At 51.8% G+C, this 18,044-nt stretch overlaps 1 protein-coding gene across 1 annotated transcript in view; it reads left to right on the top strand.

Annotated features, from left to right (window-relative positions):
* Nucleotides 1-264: 264 nt before the first annotated feature.
* The window catches only part of PRKD2 (protein kinase D2), a gene marked incomplete at its 5' end in the record, with an annotated part of 31,484 nt that continues 13,704 nt past the window's right edge, over nucleotides 265-18,044 (top strand). The window contains 11 exon segments of the mRNA XM_024569491.4: nucleotides 265-312; nucleotides 589-1,009; nucleotides 2,967-3,105; nucleotides 8,885-9,016; nucleotides 11,872-12,026; nucleotides 12,127-12,349; nucleotides 13,893-13,970; nucleotides 14,050-14,203; nucleotides 15,191-15,308; nucleotides 15,576-15,653; nucleotides 17,168-17,426. Coding sequence (XP_024425259.3) covers nucleotides 265-312; nucleotides 589-1,009; nucleotides 2,967-3,105; nucleotides 8,885-9,016; nucleotides 11,872-12,026; nucleotides 12,127-12,349; nucleotides 13,893-13,970; nucleotides 14,050-14,203; nucleotides 15,191-15,308; nucleotides 15,576-15,653; nucleotides 17,168-17,426 — 1,805 coding nt within the window.

Raw genomic sequence — 18,044 nt, 5'->3', positions numbered from 1 at the left:
GCCGGCGCCGATTGGCTGACTGAGCCATCGCTCCAGACACTTCCTCCTGGGCCGCAGCTGCCGAGTTAAACTTTGGCAAAGGAAAAAGAGCCACCGGCGCCGGGCGACCCTCCCTTGCCCCACCTCCACCGCGGCCGGTAACGCCCCTTTCCCCGCCGGGCCCCCGACTGAACTTTTTTCCAACTTCCGAGATCCGTGAGATTCCCTCCTTAGCACCCCGGCCCTCGGGATCCCCCAGCACATCCCCGGGCCCGTCGGAACTCTGGGATCCACTCGATCCCCGACCTCAGACCCTTGCCCTTCATCCCCAAGGTCTGTAGAATCTCTCGGGCCCCTTTATTAGATCCTTTTCTTAGAGCCACTGGATTCTGGGGTCGCGCTCTCCTTTTTCAGTCCTTTCTCCTTCCAAGGGGCCTTTGGATACTGGGGCTCTGCTGATCTCTGCGACCCCGACCTACGTTTTCTTCCTTGATTTCTTGAAATCTCTCAATCGCTGGGTCCCCCAAACCATTTCTTTTTTCTGATCGTCTGTGATCCTTTGATTCCCGGGCGTCTGATCCATTAGGATTCTTTTCTCTTATTTCCCAGGGTCACGCCACCCTCGAGTCCCCCCAACCTGCCAGATTTCTCTTCTCGGATCCCCGGGATCCTGCGCTCCCACGACCAGTTTACGAGAACCCTTGGATACAGTGATTCGGGTTTCCCCAACCTCCTCCAGCCGGATCCCGGGTGGGCGCCGGGCGGCCGGCCCCGGGCCTCCCCCATGGCTGCCGCCCCCTCCCATCCTGCCGGGCTCCCGGGCTCTCCCGGGCCGGGGTCTCCTCCGCCCCCCAGCGGCTTGGACCTGCAGTCGCCACCACCGCTGCTGCCCCAGGTTGCGGTCCCGGCGCCGGGCCCCGGGGTCTCCTTCCACATCCAGATCGGGCTGACCCGCGAGTTCGTGCTGTTGCCCGCCGCCTCGGAGCTGGCCCACGTGAAGCAACTGGCTTGCTCCATCGTGGACCAGAAGGTAAGGGCGCAAGCTTTCCCCGATTCAGCTTGGGTCCGATGGAGAGGGCCCCTACAGAGGCGACTTGGAGCCTGGTGTAGGGGAGGGAGAGGAAGGAAGTCTAAGCTTTGGGAGACAGAGGAATGGGGGTAAGGCTCTGGTTCCCAGTTGCCTCCTTACCCCACTACCCGTTTGAGGGAGACCTGGGTAGGGGTGCGGTGCCCCAGAGGCCTCCCCAAATTGCGAGTCCCTGCATGCTGTTTTCTGCAGCCGGCAGGGAGGAAGGGAGGGGCCCACCAGGTGTAGAAGGAGGGAGGAGGAAGGGGCAGGTGCTGACAGCAGATGGGGTGCGGGAACACCTCCCTGTCGGGGCCCATCCCTGACCTCCCATTTGGTGGAAACAGTAGAAATTGAATCCATGGCGATCAGATGACAGGTGTAGGCGTGGGTGCTTGCGCTGGCTGCCAGGGGCAAGTGAGGTCTCAGAGCCCAATCTCTGCCCTCCCCCAGGCCTGAGATGTGTGTGGAGGGGCAGGCACCTCTTCCCAAAGTTCAGAGGCTCTGGAGACTTTGTCCATCCATCTCACCTCCCGGTGACCCCTGGGTGTGACTGATGCTGGTCTATTAAAACCGGCTTTCCCCAACCCCACCCCACTTCTACGCCAGGGTCATTAGGGTGGGGGGGTGGAGGGGTCAGAACTCCTCTGATATAAAGTGTTCAAACGTTAGAATCCTAGGTTGGTGAAATACTAAGACATGAAAATGGTGGAATATTAGATTCCTGGGTTGTTGGAAGCCTTTAATGATAAGATATTCAAACACCATATTAGAATCCTCACTTGCCAGGTGCCTAGTGTGGCAGACTCCTGGAACATTCAAATACGGACTGCCGCTAATCTAGGTTACGGAGAATCTTAAAACGAACGAGAATGTGTTGAACTCTAGAATGTCTGATTCCATAATGTAAGCACGTTGGAATCCTCAAATATCCAAATTTCAGGATCTTCTCAGACCCCTGGAAATGAATTCGCTGGGCTTCTGAGAAACATCTAGAACTGGGCCAACTCCCCCATTTTACAGATAGGAGCTTAGAGAAAGACATCCCGGGCCACCAGGGCCCAGGCAGTCCCGGTCACCTGCAGACCCTCTCCCAGTGGGCAGAAGCAGATAGGGCTTCCTTTGACCCCCACCCTGAAACTAGCAGGCCCAGTTCACACACCTAAATGAACCTGCTCCTTGGGAAAACAGGCTGTGGGGAGGGCAGATGGTCCCCTGGGTGAAATTCTTTGTTCAATGCCCAAGTCTGCAGCCGACCTCAGGCCTTACCCCAGTTTTATTTTCTGCCTCTCCATCCAGGTGTGGTAGGGCCCCTTTCTTTCCTTCTAGCAGCCCCACCTGGGCTGTTCCACTTTCTGTTCTATGGGGTTTCATTTCCTGTCCCCACCCTCCCAAGCTGGGGACCTGGACACCTGGCCTCTTTAGGTGTTGCGTGGGGGGCACCTTCCACCTTCAGCTCCCTTAAGCTCTAGCCTTCCCAGAGCCCTTACCCCCTCCCCCACTGAGAGTCTCAAAGTCCCTCCTTTCTGCTCGCCCTGCCCCAGCGCTGGGCCCGGAGCCAGGTAACAGGGACAATAGATGCAGGAAGGAAGCCGGAGAGGGGTGGGCGTAAGGAAAGGAGTGCTCACTCAGACCCTTCCTCCCCCCCGCATCTCCGGGAAATTCTAGGTGCCCAGGCTCCCAGAGCCACTCTGCCTCCTGCCCCAGTGCGCCAATCCAGCCACCAGACTCTGGCCGGCGCTCTCTCCCAACACACCTGGGGCCCTAGCATCCTGCCCAGCTCAAGCTGGGCCTGAAAGCGAGGCGGCAGGAAGCCAGGGACTGCGGGGTCTCTGAGTTTCCGGGGGAAATAGGCGGCCCTGCCCTGGGAGGGTTCCAGACCGCTGCTTTTCTGTCACCACCTCCTTCTCCCTCCCCTCAGTTCCCCGAGTGTGGCTTCTACGGCCTTTACGACAAGATCCTGCTCTTCAAACATGACCCCACGTCTGCTAACCTCCTGCAGCTGGTGCGCTCAGCCGCAGACATCCAGGAAGGCGACCTGGTGGAGGTGGTGCTGTCGGGTGAGAGGCCTGGCCCGCCTAGGGGCGGAGCCTTGCGCGCAGGGCGGGACTTCTGAAGGAGGGGAAGGGGAGGTGGGTCCAGAAACTTGCTTCTTCAAGTTAGGAGCCGGGGGTTCTAAGCCTTGGCTGCAAATTAGAGTCACCTGGGGAGCTTGTGCGAACGACTGCTCCGCTTCTCTGGAATGGATACACTTGCTGTTGTGCAAGAACACTGTGGAACTGGAACGTAAACCGTCCACAGCAACACCGAGGAATTTCCCAAACCTAATAATGCTGAGAGACGGAAACCAGACATCAGACTACATTCTGTATAATTCCATTTATGAGATACGAAGATGGATACAGTTACTCTATGGCGTTAGAATCCAGGAGAGTGGGTGCCTTTGGGGAAGATAGAGTGCGGGGTGGGGGGGGGCACGAGGGAGCTTTCTGGGGACTGCTTTAAACTTGCATTGGTCCATCAGGTTGCTGGGGACGCGGCGTGTACAGTTGGCACTTCTAGGGCCCTTTTCCAGCTGTACGTTAGACTTTGATATGAAGTTTAAAGTGTTTTGATGTCAAGGCCTCCGTCCCACCGAAACGCCAAATGAAATCTGACTCTGCGACGTGAGATGACTGCCCAGCACCTGCATTTTCAGCCAGAATCTAGTCCGCCCACTGGCCATATCCACTTTGCTGACCGGCAAGCTCTCAGCGCCTCGCTCAGTCTGTGGCCCTGGGCTCCTACAGGAGGGAGGGGTGGGGCTTATCTGCCTTATCCACGGCTGTATTTCCTGCCCCTCCCCCAGCCAACCCTCGCAGACTGCAGTACTCAGTTAAATTTGTTGAGTGAATGGATGACAATTAGAAGTTTCAATTTAATTCCCTTGTGACCTTATTCGGGTTTTCAATACCCTTATACAGTCTGGCGCTCTTAGATTTTTGTCTTCACCCTGGTCTCTCCCCTAAAACCACGTCTTCTCGTTCATGTAGCGGTCTCCCTGACCCCCTTTATTTTTAATCCTCACCCAAGGACATTTTTTCCTTGGTTTTAGAGAGCGAGGAAGGGAGAGAGAGAAACATTGATGTGAGGGAGAAACATTGATTGGTTGCCTCCTGTACGCACCTGGGCTGGGGACCGAACTGTCCATTGAGGCATGTGTCCTCACTGGGAATCAAACCGCCCAACTTTTTGCTGCAACCAACTGAGCCACCCAGCCAGGGCTCCCTGACGCTTTCGCTTGGCATCTCCAGGCATCTCATATTCGGACTGTCCAACACAGACATTTTATTTTCCTCTTCTAAACCTGCTCCTCAGCATCTGGGGGAAAGGTACCACCCCTCAGGTGCTCATGCCCCAAACCTTGGGACAGCGCTGCCCCCTTCTCCCTCCCCTTCACTTCATCCGTCATCAGAGCCACTTACATCCTTACAATGCCTTTAACATCCATTCTCCTTTACTTCGGACTGCTTCCACTGGTCCAAGCCGCCGTCACTCCGTCATGCCTTCAAGATATTTCAGTAGCGCCTGTCAGATCATGATACTCCACTGCTCAGAATCCCCCCATGGCCCTTGGAAACAAACTCAAACTCTCTGACATGGCCTCAAGCCTGCCCGGGATCCCGCCCCTGCCAGTTCCCCGAATGCTTCTCCTAACGCTGGGGGCCTTACTTTGTTTCAGCCATGCTTGCCTGCCCTCTGGCTCTTGGACAAACCAAGTTCGCTCCTACCTCAGGGCCTTTGCACTTGCTGTTCTTGATGTCTGGAATGCTGCCTGCATCCAATGGTCTCACAGCTAGCTCCTTCTTGTTATTTGGAGCTCAGCTTCAATGCTGTTTCCTCCATTGTCTGAAATTTCCCTGTTTATTTAGGTGTTTATGTTTTGTGTCTGTCTCCCCGAAAGAATGTCAGTTTCCAGACTGGGGTGTAAATCTGTCTTGTTAAGAACTTCATTGTGAGTGTGTAAATAGTGCTTGGCTCACAGAAGAGAGTCCCCTTTTTGTTGCATAATACAAAGAAAATTAGCTTAATAGTAGACTGAAACTTGGGGGAGGGGGGAGGAATGAGACTCAATCCAGAAACGAAACTTCTAAAATAATAGCTAACATTTACTGAGCACTTTCTATGTGCCAGGCACTGTTTTAAGAGCTTTCCATATACTCATTTAATCCTTAAAGAACCTATAAAGAGCCCTGATGAGTGTGGCTCAGTGGATTGAGTACGGGCCTGTGAACCAAACAGTTGCCGGTTCGATTCCCAATCAGGGCACATACCTAGGTTGTGGGCCAGGTCCCCAGTAGGGGGTACTCGAGAGGCAACCACACATTGATATTTCTTTCCCTCTCTTTCTCCCTCCTTTCCCCTCTCTCAATCAATCAATCAATCAATCTAAAAAACCCAAAGAACCGATAAAGAGATACTATTATTTTTAGAGAGAGGGGAAGGGAGGGAGAAAGAGATTCTAGCATGTTCTTTTCTAGACACCTGCATGGCTCATATCCTACCTCCTTCAGGCCTCTTTGCCTTAACATCACCTCGAGGAGGCCTTCCCTGGTCACCTATTTCAAATTGGACCTCTCGAACCTTTCCAATCTCCTTTCCTGGTTTAATTTTTCTCCTAAGCACTTATTCACTTCTAAACACCTGTAAATTTTATTACTTAAAAATTTCAGAGGCAAAAACTATGGTGCTAAAAGCATGAACTCTAGAGCAGGGGAGTCAAACTCGTTTTCAGTAGGGGGGGGGCCACATCAGCCTCACAGGTGCCTTCCAAGGGCCGAAGGTAATTTCAACTTCTCAACAGTTAAGGAGAAGTTGCTTCACCTGTCTGGGCTCCAGTCTCCTCCTGTAGAAAATGGGGACTATAACAAGGTGTACCTGACAGAGCTTTTGAGAGGGCTAAATTTGTTAGTTTTTTAAAAATATATTTTATTGATTATGCTATTACAGTTGTTCCAATTCCCGGTACCCCCCCTTCCTTTCAGCAGTCCCACCCCTTAGTTCATGTCCATGGGTCGTACATATAAGTTCTTTGGCTTATTCATGTCCTGTTCTATTCTTAACCTCCCCCTGTTTATTTAGTACCTACCAATTATGCTTCTTAATCTCTGCACCTTTTCCCCCATTCTCTCCCTTCCCCCTCCCAGCTGATAACCCTCCAAATGATCTCCATGTCTTTGATTCTGTTCCTGTTCTGGTGGTTTGCTTAGTTTGTTTTTTTTAGATTCAGTTGTTGATAGTTGTGAATTTATTGCCCTTTTAATGTTCATAGTTTTGATCTTCTTTTTCTTAAATAAGTCCCTTTAACATTTCATGTAACGAGGGCTTGGTGATGAACTCCTTTAGTTTTACCTTTTCTGGGAAGCCCTTTATCTGCCCTTCCATTCTAAATGATAGTTTTGCTGGATGGAGTCATCTAGGTTGTAGGGCCTTGCTTTTCATCACTTTGAATACTTCTTACCAGTCCCTTCTTGCCTACAAAGTTTTTTTTAAGAAATCAGCTGATAGTCTTATGGGAACTCCTTTGTAGGTAACTCTCTGCTTTTATCTTAAGATTCTCTATCTTCAACCTTTGGTATTTTAGTTATGATGTGCCTTGGTGTGGTCCTCTTTGGGTCCAACTTGTTTGGGACTCTCTGTGCTTCTTAGACTTGTATGTCTATTTCCTTCACCAAATCAGGGAAGTTTTCTTTCATTATTTTTCAAATAAGTTTTCAATTTCTTGCTCTTTCTCTTCTTCTGACACCCCTATGATTCAGATGTTGGTATGTTTAAAGTTGTCCCAGAGGTTCCTAAGACTATCCTCATTTTTTTTTTAATTCTTTTTTCTTCTTGCTCTTCTGATTAAATGCTTTTTCCTTCCTTGTGTTCCAAATTGTTGATTTGATTCTCGGCTTCATCCTCTCCACTGTTGGTTCTCTGTAGATTTCTCTTCATGTCACTTAGTGTAACCTTCATTTCTTCCCTTGTGCTGTTGCCGTACTCAGTGAGGTCTCTGAGCATCCTGGTCATCAGCATTTTGAACTCTGCATCTGATAGCTTGACTGTCTCCGTTTCGTTTATTTCTTTTTCTGGGGTTTTGTTCTGCTCTTTCATTTGGGCCCTATTTCTTTGTCTCCTCAATTTGGCAGCCTCCCTGTGTTCGTTTTTGTGTATTAGGTAAAGCTGCTTTGATTCCCTCTAAAAGGCACCTATAAATTGTGTGGAGCAGGGCCTTAGGTAATCGCCAGGGCAGAGCAACCCACTCCACGGCTTTGTGGCTCTGTGTGTGGGGAGGGCTTGGAGATGGGACAGTGCCGCTGCCTGGCTTCTGCAGGTTTGCCTGGCACTTGCCCCATTTCTAATCACTTCACCCACTTCCCATTTGTGACTGGCGCCCTTCCAGCTGTTGCGCTGGTGGTGAATCCTAGAGTGGGTGGGTTTGCTTATATTCTAAGTCTGTGCGGGCCCTTTAAACAGACTCTCCTGAAAATCCAACAGTTTCTTCTGCCTCCCCAACCCCCACTGGTTTTTACAGCCAGAAGTTATGGGGATTTATCTTCCTGGCGCTGTGTGGTCTGACCTGAGGCTGCTCGTTCCCAAGGTATCCCTCCTGATTTTTATCCACCACATGTGAGTGTGGGACCACCAGTTCCACTAGGTCTCCGCCCAGTCTCCGAGACTCCGCCCCTCCTACCCATCTGGATGGATGTGGCTTCTTTAAATCCTTGGTTGTGGGACTTCCATACAGCTTGATTTTCTGACCATCCTGGTTGTTCCTTGTGTGAGATTTAGTTGTAATTCTCTTTGTGGTTGCGTGAGAAGGAGAAGCGTGTCTACCTACACCTCCATCTTGACCGGAAATCTAAATTCGTTAGTTTTTAAAGGTACTTAGAGAAGTCCCTGGCACAGAGTAACTGCTAGACTGGGTGATTGTTAAATGAGAATATTTATCTTATTTACTTTATCTGCCTCCCCCACTAGAGGCGAGGCAGGGATTTTGTTTGTTTTATTCTATGTGCTGTTCTTCCCACTTAGAACTATACTCAATAAATCTTTGTTGGATTTCCATTTTAAAGAGGAAAAAACTGAGGTACTCAGGTGTTTGCTTTTTTCCTCTTGATGGTCAGGCTCTACCCCAGACCAAGTAGATCTGAAATTCTGAGGGTGGGACTCAGCATCTCTGTTTTTTCATTTAAAAATTTTTAATTGTTCCCTGGCTGGTGTGGCTCAGTGGATTGAGCATCAAACTGCAAACTGGAAGGCTGCAAGTTCGATTCCCGGTCAGGGCACATGCCTGGGTTGTGGGCCAGGTCCCACCCAGTTGGGGGTGTGTGAGAGGCAACCGATGGATGTTTCTCTCGAACATGTTTCTCTCCCTTTTTCTCCCTCTTTCCCTCCCTCTAAAAATGAATAAATAAAATCTTGGAAAAAATTCAACTGTAGTGAAATATACATAAAGTAAAATGTACCATCATAACCATTTTGAGTCAACTGTTCCGTAGTGTTAATTACATTCACGTTGTTGTGCAACCAGTCCCCAGAACTGTTTTCATCTTGCAGAACTGGAACGCTATACCCATTCAACAGTTCCCCCTCCCCCTCCTCCCAGTCCCTGGCATAAGCACATAGGTGTTTTCCCCAGGGGTGGAGCTGGGACTTGAATCCAGGTAGAATGTAATATGTGAGTAAATGAATGAAGGAAGGAACAGTGAAACCTTGCAACTGGGAGGATTGTAAGAAACCCAGGAATAGGGTCTGGAATAGCCTCTGCAGGCCCCAGCTCAATCATCCGCCTCTGCCTCTCCCTGCTGCCTGCAGCTTCGGCCACCTTCGAGGACTTCCAGATCCGCCCGCACGCACTCACGGTGCATTCCTACCGAGCTCCTGCCTTCTGCGACCACTGCGGGGAGATGCTCTTCGGTCTGGTGCGCCAGGGCCTCAAGTGTGATGGTGAGAGGTGAAGGGCTGGAGGCGGGGCCTTGGGTGGAGCTCAGGGCCAGGAGGCGGAGTCTGGGAGGAGGTCTTGGAGGGAAAGTTGAAGAACCGGAGGCAGAGCTTGGGGGAGGAGCTGGAGGTGGGGCCAAGAGGTGGGACTTGCGTCGAGGGTGGGGCTCAGCTCCAGGGGTGGAGCGTGGGAGGTGGAGATCTGAGGAAGAGGTAAGGGGCAGAGCTTGGGAGAAGAAAAGGGGTATTCATTGGGAAGAGGGATCAACCAGAAAATAGCCAGCAGGAGGTATATATTAAGGGATATTTGGAAGGAATTGGCTAACAGGATTGCGGGGGCTGGCTAGCCAACTCTTAATTCACAGGGCAGCAAGGGCAGACTGGAGCTCTCAGGCAGGAGGTGGAGCTGCTATCCACAGACAGAATTTCTTCATCTGGGGAGTCTTAGCTCTGCTTTTCAGACCTTTCAATGGATGGAAACAGGCCCACCCTGATATCTAGGATAATCTTTCTCATTTAAAGTCAGCTGGTTGTGGGCTTGAATCACATCTACAAAATACCTATTGAGCAACACCTGGGTTAGTGTTTGGATAACTGGGGTTGTCCCCCTAGCCGAGCTGACACAGAGCGCTGACCGCCAGAGTCCGCCCCTTGTCGGCTTGGCACCTTAGCCTGCTCAGGCGGCCATGACAAAATACCTCGGGCTGGGTGGCTTAAACAACAGACATTTATTCCTCACAGTTCCAGAGGCTGAACAGTTTAAGGTCAAGGTTCGGACAGGGCTGGGTTCCTGGGGAGGACCCTCTTCCTGGCTTGCAGATGACCACCATCTCACGTGTGTTCACATAGCCAGTGAAGAGCGCAACTTTTGAAGTGTCTTCCCCTTTAAGGGCCCCAGGCTCCTCGGATCAGGGCCCCACCCTGATGACCTCATTTAACCTCACTTACCTCCTTAAAGGCCCCGTCTCCAAATACACTGCTTGTTAGGGCTTGGACATATACATTTGGGGTGGAGAAACACAGATTTTCAGTCTGCAACAAGTACCCATACACATGTCCTTAAACCATACTTGGAAAAAAATAAAGGACGCATTGTGTTCTTTAGCTAAGACGTCTCAAGGCGAAGCCCAAGCATCAGAATCAGCAGGTCCCTTCCATCTCTGACGCTCCTGAATGAGATGCCGCCTGCCTGCCGCTGAAGCCCACGGTGCCCGCCTTGGCTGTGCTCTACACACAGAAGAAGGGGCCTGTCCCTTCTGTAGTGACAGTCTGCACCTCCCTTGTTTGGTGCGCTGGCTTCGTGGTGGTCACAGTCATATGGAAATCCAGAGTCTTTGAAAACCTGTGTCCCAGATGACCTACCTCATTGATTTCGATTGTTACCTAAATATATTGCAGCATTATTTAAGGATGCAGGATAATAGCCATGTCAGGCCTGCAGAAAACTGATTCGGTGCGTTGAAAGCTGCTATCAATATTGCCACCATCCACACATCATATCCAGTCCTTTTTTTTTTTTTTAAATCCTCACCCGAGGATATGTTTATTGATCTCAGAGAGAGAGGTTGGTAGAGAGAGAGAAAGAGAAACATTGATCAGTTGCCTCCTATACACACCCCAACTGGGAATCAAACCCGCAACCTAGGTATGTACCCTGACTGGGAATCGAACCCTCAACCTTTTGGTGTATAGGACGACACTACAACCAACTGAGCCAGTGGGCCAGGGCCACATCCAACTCTTGATGTCCCGGCATGTGTAACCTTCGTCATGGCGCATCCCTGGGGTCATCAGATTCTAATGGGCAGTCTTAGCATGGGCTTCCTTGGCCCCGCTTCACAGATGATAGTCCAAGTTCATATCTTCCAAAAGAAACCCAAATGACTACTTAATGCCACTGACTCCTTCCTATGGGAGTTTGACTCTACCTTGGTATTCACCCTGGGAATCATGGGTGAGATTCTGAGACTCCGAGATTCCGTGAAGTACATGAAAGGCCAATACTGGAAGTGGTTCCGGTAGGCCAAGGCCACAGCCATTTGCCGTCCTGAAGCTCCTCTCGTGACATCAACAGCGTTCCTCAAGTGTGCCTCTGCAGTGTGATATCGCACACCTGAGACAGTGGCTGAGACGGACAATTGCTGAGTTGCAAAGTCTCTAACAGGCAGTCTACCAGAAGACGGGCTTCACGAAGCATTCTGAAAGAAACTTCCAATGGCTGGAGGAACACCCTTCACAGCAGTCAGCGATCCCGGAATCATGTCGGAAGACTGGAGGCGGATTGGAGCAAGGGCTCCGGAAGCCCAGTGGAAACTGCACGCTGAGTCTGATTCTGTCATGAATGAGGACTTTTAAAGAAAAGAAAAAACAGTAACAATGTCACGCTTCCACCTGGTGTGATACAACCATCCTGAGTACAACCGGAAGCATGCAAACCCTTTCCCCAGAAGGCGATGCAATATCCTATGTTAGGTGAGGGAAGAAAACAAAAGTATTTGATATACACATACATACTCATAAAATAAGGAAGAACTGCTCCTAGCGATTATAGTCCTCATTTCTGCAGCTCGTCACACGGTGGTGACTTCCTTCTTCCACTCCCTAACCCAATTTCCCTTTGCCCTCAGCAGGCGCCTCACCGGCTCACGGTGCTTTGCCTGGCGGGGTGGCCCAAACCTTCATTTCTGGGCCAAAAGCAGGTCTGCCTGAATTGGGTTTTCGTAGGTTTCCAGTGACTTTAATTACACTCTAAGAGGTGTCCTCGGGGATCTACAGCACTCCAGATCTGCAGGGAAAGAAAGAAGGGGGTGGAACCCAGGGCAGTGGAGGCTGTTTCTTTGACCGTCTGGTGCCCCCTGCAGGCTGTGGACTGAACTACCACAAGCGCTGCGCCTTCAGCATCCCCAACAACTGCAGCGGGGCTCGCAAGCGGCGCCTATCGTCCACGTCTCTGGCCAGTGGCCATTCCGTGCGCCTCAGTACCTCGGACTCCCTGCCCTGCACGGCTGATGAGCTGGTGAGGGGCTGGGGAGTGGGCAAGTTGTTGGGTGGGGGCCCATGAGGCCCAGGCGTGGGGCAATGCGCCGATGTGTCCTTTCTACTCTCACTGACTGTAGAGCCGCAGCACCACCGAGCTCCTGCCTCGCCGGCCCCCGTCGTCGTCCTCCTCCTCCTCTGCCTCATCCTACACCGGTCGCCCCATTGAGCTGGACAAGATGCTGCTCTCCAAGGTCAAGGTGCCACATACCTTCCTCATCCACAGCTATACGCGGCCCACCGTCTGCCAGGCTTGCAAGAAACTTCTGAAGGGACTCTTCCGCCAGGGCCTGCAGTGCAAAGGTCAGTGGGGGGTGGGGGACTGGCAGGGTCAGGAACCCCAGCCCCCGCATATACACACACTCAGATGCTTAGGATCTCAGCTGGGCTTCTGGCAGCACGTAAGAATCTCGGGATTCCAATCCTGGCAGCACAGGGCCTCACAAGGGCTGTGCCATGAACCCCGGTGTTCTAGAACTTCTGAATTCTGAAACGCTAGAACCTGGGAATCCTAGAACCTTAGAAATCTAGATTCGTAAGACAGCATGGAATTCTAAAACTGTGAAACTTGAGAATCCTAGAATCAGAGAACCTTAGAAACATCAGATTCAAGAATTCTGGATCATAGGACTCAGCTAAGAGAACCACAGAACTTTAGACTCATAAATCTTAGAACCACCAAACTGTAGATTCTCAAGCTGATATAACTTTAGAACCACAGGATCTGAGAATAATAGGAACCTACAAGTATCAAATTTGAGTCGTAGAAATGTGGAATCATGGACCTTAGAGTTCTAGAAATCTAGAAGTGCTGGATGTTGAATGATCAAATTTTAGAATACCAGAAGTCTAGATCTATAAAAACTTAGAGCCATCCAATTCTAAAATTTATTGGAACAGTCATTCTAGGATTATAGCTGTCTAGAGCTAGAGAACAATAGTAACATTAAGTTTAGAATCTTGGATGTACCAAACCCTAGAACCTTTGCATCATCAGCTTCCAGAGACCTAGAAATCCAGAATGGTAGAACTCACATCCCCAAATTCTGGGGTTTAGATATATAAAACCATAACACCTTGGATACCAAGGAGTCTTAACAGTCTAGAATCACAGAACCGCAGAGCCAGAGATGTGTCCAGAGTTCTAGAAACTTGGACGTTGAACTTTGGAGACTTAGAAATCTAGACTCATAGAACCTTAGAAAAACAGGTTTACATCAAATTCTAGAATCTTATGATAATTCTAGAATCTTATGATAATCCTAGAACCATATAATATCACACTGTAGAGCAATGATTCTCAACCAGGGCCAATTTTGCCCCCCAGAGGACGATGGGAGCCCTTTTGTTTGTCACACGGGGATGGCTCATCTAGTGGCTGGGGGTCAGGGATGCCCCTAAGTACCCTGTGACGCACAGAACAGCCCCCGCAACAGGGAATTAGCCAGCCCAAGACGTGCGTAGCGCCAAAGGCTGAGAAACCCCGCCCTTGAGTCTTCAAAGTCTTCTAGAATCGTGGAACGTTAGACCCTGTCGCCTTCTAGAAGAAGTCTGGGGTGATGGATATGTCCATTGAATTTCAGATGCTTAGTGTCATAGGGCTTTACAGCCACAGGTACTTAATCTGGCCCTCCTATTTAAAGAAGTCTCTCCATACCCTGGGAAACGGGCTCCAAAGGGGAGAGCCATGGAAGGGGACAGCCGTGGATGGGTCAGCCTGGTTTCCTGTGCCAAACAGCAAGAGCAGAGTCTTTTGAACCTGGTGGTTGGGGCTCAAGATTCAGCCCTTACAGGTGGCCTCTCTTTCCCTTGCCTCCTGTGTCCCTATTCCCTGTCCTCCCTGCAGACTGCAAGTTTAACTGCCACAAACGCTGCGCCACTCGCGTCCCCAATGACTGTTTGGGAGAGGTGCTCATCAATGGAGGTAAGAGGCTGTGGGCTGAGCCGGAAGGAGCCTGAGGCCAGACTGGGTGGAGGCCGCTCTGATGCCCTGTCCCCCTCAGACGTGCCGATGGAGGAGGCCGCCGATTTCAGTGAGGCTGACAAGAGCACCCTCATGGACGAGTCAGACGACTCCGGCATCATCCCGGGGTCCCACTCGGAAAATGCCCTCCACGCTAGTGAGGAGGAGGAAGCGGAGGGCGACAAGGCTCAGAGGTACCCAGGGTGCCCTCTGGAGATGCCCTTCCCCCTCTCCACAATGGTTGACAATACCCTGTCCTTGAAAATTTCCCAGGTTCCTGAGGCAAATCTTAAGCCCCCACACTTTAGTTTTCAACTTCGCCTTTTTTTCCTTGATTTACATTTTTAAAAAAGATTTTATTTATTATTTTTAGAGAGAGGGGAAGGGAGGGAGGAAGAGAGGGAGAGAAACATCAATGTGTGGTTGCCTCTCACCCGCCCCTCTCTGGAACCTGGCCCGCAACCCACGCATGTGCCCTGACTGGTGATTGAACCAGCGACCCTTTGGTTCGCAGGCTAGTGCTCAATCCCTGAGCTACACCAGCCAGGGTTTGATTTACATTTTCAAAGTTTTCTGAGAAGCATATTTTAATTTATACTATATTGGGGGGGGGGCTGGTAATCTAGCCAATCAAATCCTCCCACTTCCCGCCTCCCAGCTGCCCAGTTCCTTTCCCTAGAGGGCGAGGGTGGGACCCGTTTCTGCAGCGCAGACTGACAGTGCAATGTGAGTTAGAACATGGATTCTGGAGCCAGACTGCTGTGTGGCTTTAGGCAAGAGATTAACCTCTCTGAGCCCCAATGTCCTCATCAGAGAGGTTGAGTCACTTGCCCAGTGTCACACACCTGGCTGCACAGTTGCTGAGCTCAGTAGTCATTAGAACTCATTAGAGGCCCACTGTGTGCCAAGCACTACTAAGCTCCTTAGAAGGATTTTCACTACTCACAGCAACCCCTTTGGGTGAGGAAACTGAGGCACCAAGAGGTGGGGTAATTTTCTAGGCAGCCTGACTTTGGAACCCAGCCTTTCAATAAGAATGCCCTCCCTCATCATAAAATGGGGGGAAAGTTGTGCCCCAAAACACAACTCCCAGGCTGCCCAGAGATGCCCTCTACCGCCCCAGGCGCTCTGGTTCTTTCCTGCTGGTAGTAACCTCTCACGGCGTCTTCTCCCCTCCTCAGCTCCCTAGGGTACATCCCCCTCATGAGAGTGGTGCAGTCAGTGCGACATACGACACGGAAATCCAGTACCACACTGCACGAAGGCTGGGTGGTTCATTACAGCAACAAGGACACGCTGGTGAGTGGGCGGGGTGGGCCACTTGGGGCGGGGCAGGATCTGTTTGAGGAGGTGGGCTGGGTGGGGTGGGCACGGATGTGCTGGAGGCCAGTTAGAGCTGGGATGAGGGGCGGGGCAGGAGTTAAGAAAGGGTGAGTTCAGGGGTGGGCAGAGCCCGTGGGGCGGAGCTAAAGTTAGTGGTGGGCTTTGGTTAGTGGAGAGGGGAGGCCCCTCAAGCAGCACGGGGAGCTGGAGACAACCTCATCTCTCCGACGCCCCTGCCAACAGAGGAAGCGGCACTATTGGCGCCTGGACTGCAAGTGCATCACGCTCTTCCAGAACAACACAACCAACAGATACTACAAGGTGGGTCTTCGGCTCCCAGCTCCCTCAGACCTTCCCTCCTTGCCCGCCAGCTTCTTCATTCCTCTCCCAGTTGCTCATGCGAAATGCCCACGAGTCATACCCTCTCCCCATTCACTGTTTGCCCACGTACAGCCCATGGACAAGTGCCACCCAGCCCGTGTGTTCGATCCCAGCCTGTCACTTTCCAGCTGAGGCACCCAGGGTGACCTGTCCGCTCTTACCTGTAAAAGGCCTCAAAGAGTAGCTGTCACCTCTGGGCTGCAGCCAGAATTCAGAGATAACCTACAGGAAGCCATTAGCTTAGGGGCAGGTATGCGTTAACCTCTCAGGAGTTATGACCATGTGATCATTACTACTTTACAGTTAATTTATGGAATTATTTATTCGGGTTCATCACCACCTCCCAGGTCGCCGCTGAGTTCCAGCCAGCCTCCCACCTGGATGGCTGTGGGAATCTTCTCCCTGGCCCCCTGCTTCTGCCCTTCACCCCAGTCTCCTCCCACAGGGCAGCCAGAGGAGTCTGGAAACCGCCAGAACCATCTGACGGCGCCCGTGGCCTTTCGAGTGAAAGCCAGATGCCGCTGTGACCTGTCCAGGGCACTGCTGCACACTTCCCATGGCTGGGCCTTCTCGCCCTTCCCGCCTTGCTCAAATCAGGCCATCAGAGTGCCATCTCCACCATCTAAAATGCACCCCACCCCTGTCACCTCTCTGTTCCTGTTTTTAAGAGAGAGAGAAACATCAATGTGTTGTTGCCTCTCATGCGCCCCCTACTGGGGACCCGGCCCACAACCCAGGCACGTGCCCTGCCTGGGAATTGAAACTGGCAACCTTTCTGTTAGCAGTCTGGCACTCAGTCCACTGAGCCACACCTGCCAGGGCTCTGCCCCTGGTTTTATTGGCTACATAAGTCTGTCTCTCTTTCCTTACTCTTCCGTTCTTTTTTTCCTCCCTCCTTTCTTTCTCTTTCGATATTTTTCAAAGTAGACCCTTTTCCCTCTCCAGAGATCCTGCACTTTCTCTCCCAGACTCCCTCGACCTCCTTCCTGGCCTCCTCTCTCAGTCCCATTCTCTCCCATCCACTCTTGACACACAGCCAGAGAGACCTGCCCCTCCCTTCCTCTAAACCCTTCCATGGCTCCCCTGGGCCCTGGAGACAGAGCCTAGGCTCCTCCCTGTGGCCCGTGAGGCCTGGCTGTAGCCTCATTTCTTTCATTTATTTATCATATGTGGATACCTACTGTGTGCTGGGCACCATCCGTGTGCTGGGGATATGGCATGTCCCTTAAACACAAGGCTTTCCCACCTCAGGGCCTTTGCACATGCTGTTTCCACTATTTCTCCTCTTACCTTTCTGGTCTCTGCCTCAGTGTAAGTTCCACCAGGGGGCCTTTCCTGACCATTCCATGCAAACCACCTCCCCACTGACAGTGGATTCTGCGTGCTCTTCAGAGTCAGGGGAGTGCCAGGGTCTGCCTGGTGTCCTCACCTACGTTGGCTCTGTGTCCTGCCAGGAAATTCCACTGTCAGAAATCCTCACCGTGGAGCCCGCCCAGAACTTCAGCCTTGTGCCCCCGGGCACCAACCCACACTGCTTCGAGATTGTCACTGCCAACGCCACCTACTTTGTGGGCGAGACGCCTGGTGGGGCTCCTGGGGGGCCCAGTGGACAGGGGGCTGAGGCCGCCCGGGCCTGGGAAACGGCCATCCGCCAGGCCCTGATGCCCGTCATCCTCCAGGATGCACCCAGTGCCCCAGGCCACGCACCCCACAGTAAGTCCTCAGCCTGGGTTCCTGAGAGGTCGGGTCTGGGAAGGTCCTGGGGAAGGGGGGGAATGGCACTCTGGCGAATGTGGCTTCTGAACTCAGCAGGCCTGGGTCCCAATCTTTATTAAGCCCTGGACTTGATGTGTGGCCTTGGGCGTGTCAGTTTCCCTTTCTGAGCTTTGTCTGGGTGGTGACTTCTCCAAACTGTGAGTGTAGACTTTTTAATTCATGCATTTACTGAATGCTTCCTCTGTGCCTGACCACTGATGAATAGTGCTGGGGACACAGCTGTGGCCAAGACAGCCCAGGACCCGCCCTCATGGGGCTCACAGTCCCGTGGGGAAGGGGGAGGAGGAGCTGTCTTTATACATGATGCCTCATAGTGAGCAGCAGGGCTGGGATGTGGGAACCAGAGGGTTGGAGAAGGACAGAGGAGGTTCCTGGCCCAGACCGAGTATCCAGGAGGGCTTCCTGGAGGAGGCAAAATCTGAGTTGAATCCTGGAAGCTGAGGAGGAGTGAAATAGGAGAAAGCAAATGGGAAATGACGTCAGGCAGAGGTGAAGGATGATCAGAGAGTGCCAGGTTCCCTGCCTTCTGGAGCTTCTAAACCAGTGTGGGTGACA

The sequence above is a fragment of the Desmodus rotundus genome, unplaced genomic scaffold (assembly GCF_022682495.2).
Source record: "Desmodus rotundus isolate HL8 unplaced genomic scaffold, HLdesRot8A.1 manual_scaffold_395, whole genome shotgun sequence".
In the NCBI taxonomy this organism is placed as follows: Eukaryota; Metazoa; Chordata; class Mammalia; order Chiroptera; family Phyllostomidae; genus Desmodus; species Desmodus rotundus.
The sequence above is the reverse complement of the archived record's forward strand: the minus strand, read 5'-3'. Positions and strand labels throughout refer to the sequence as shown.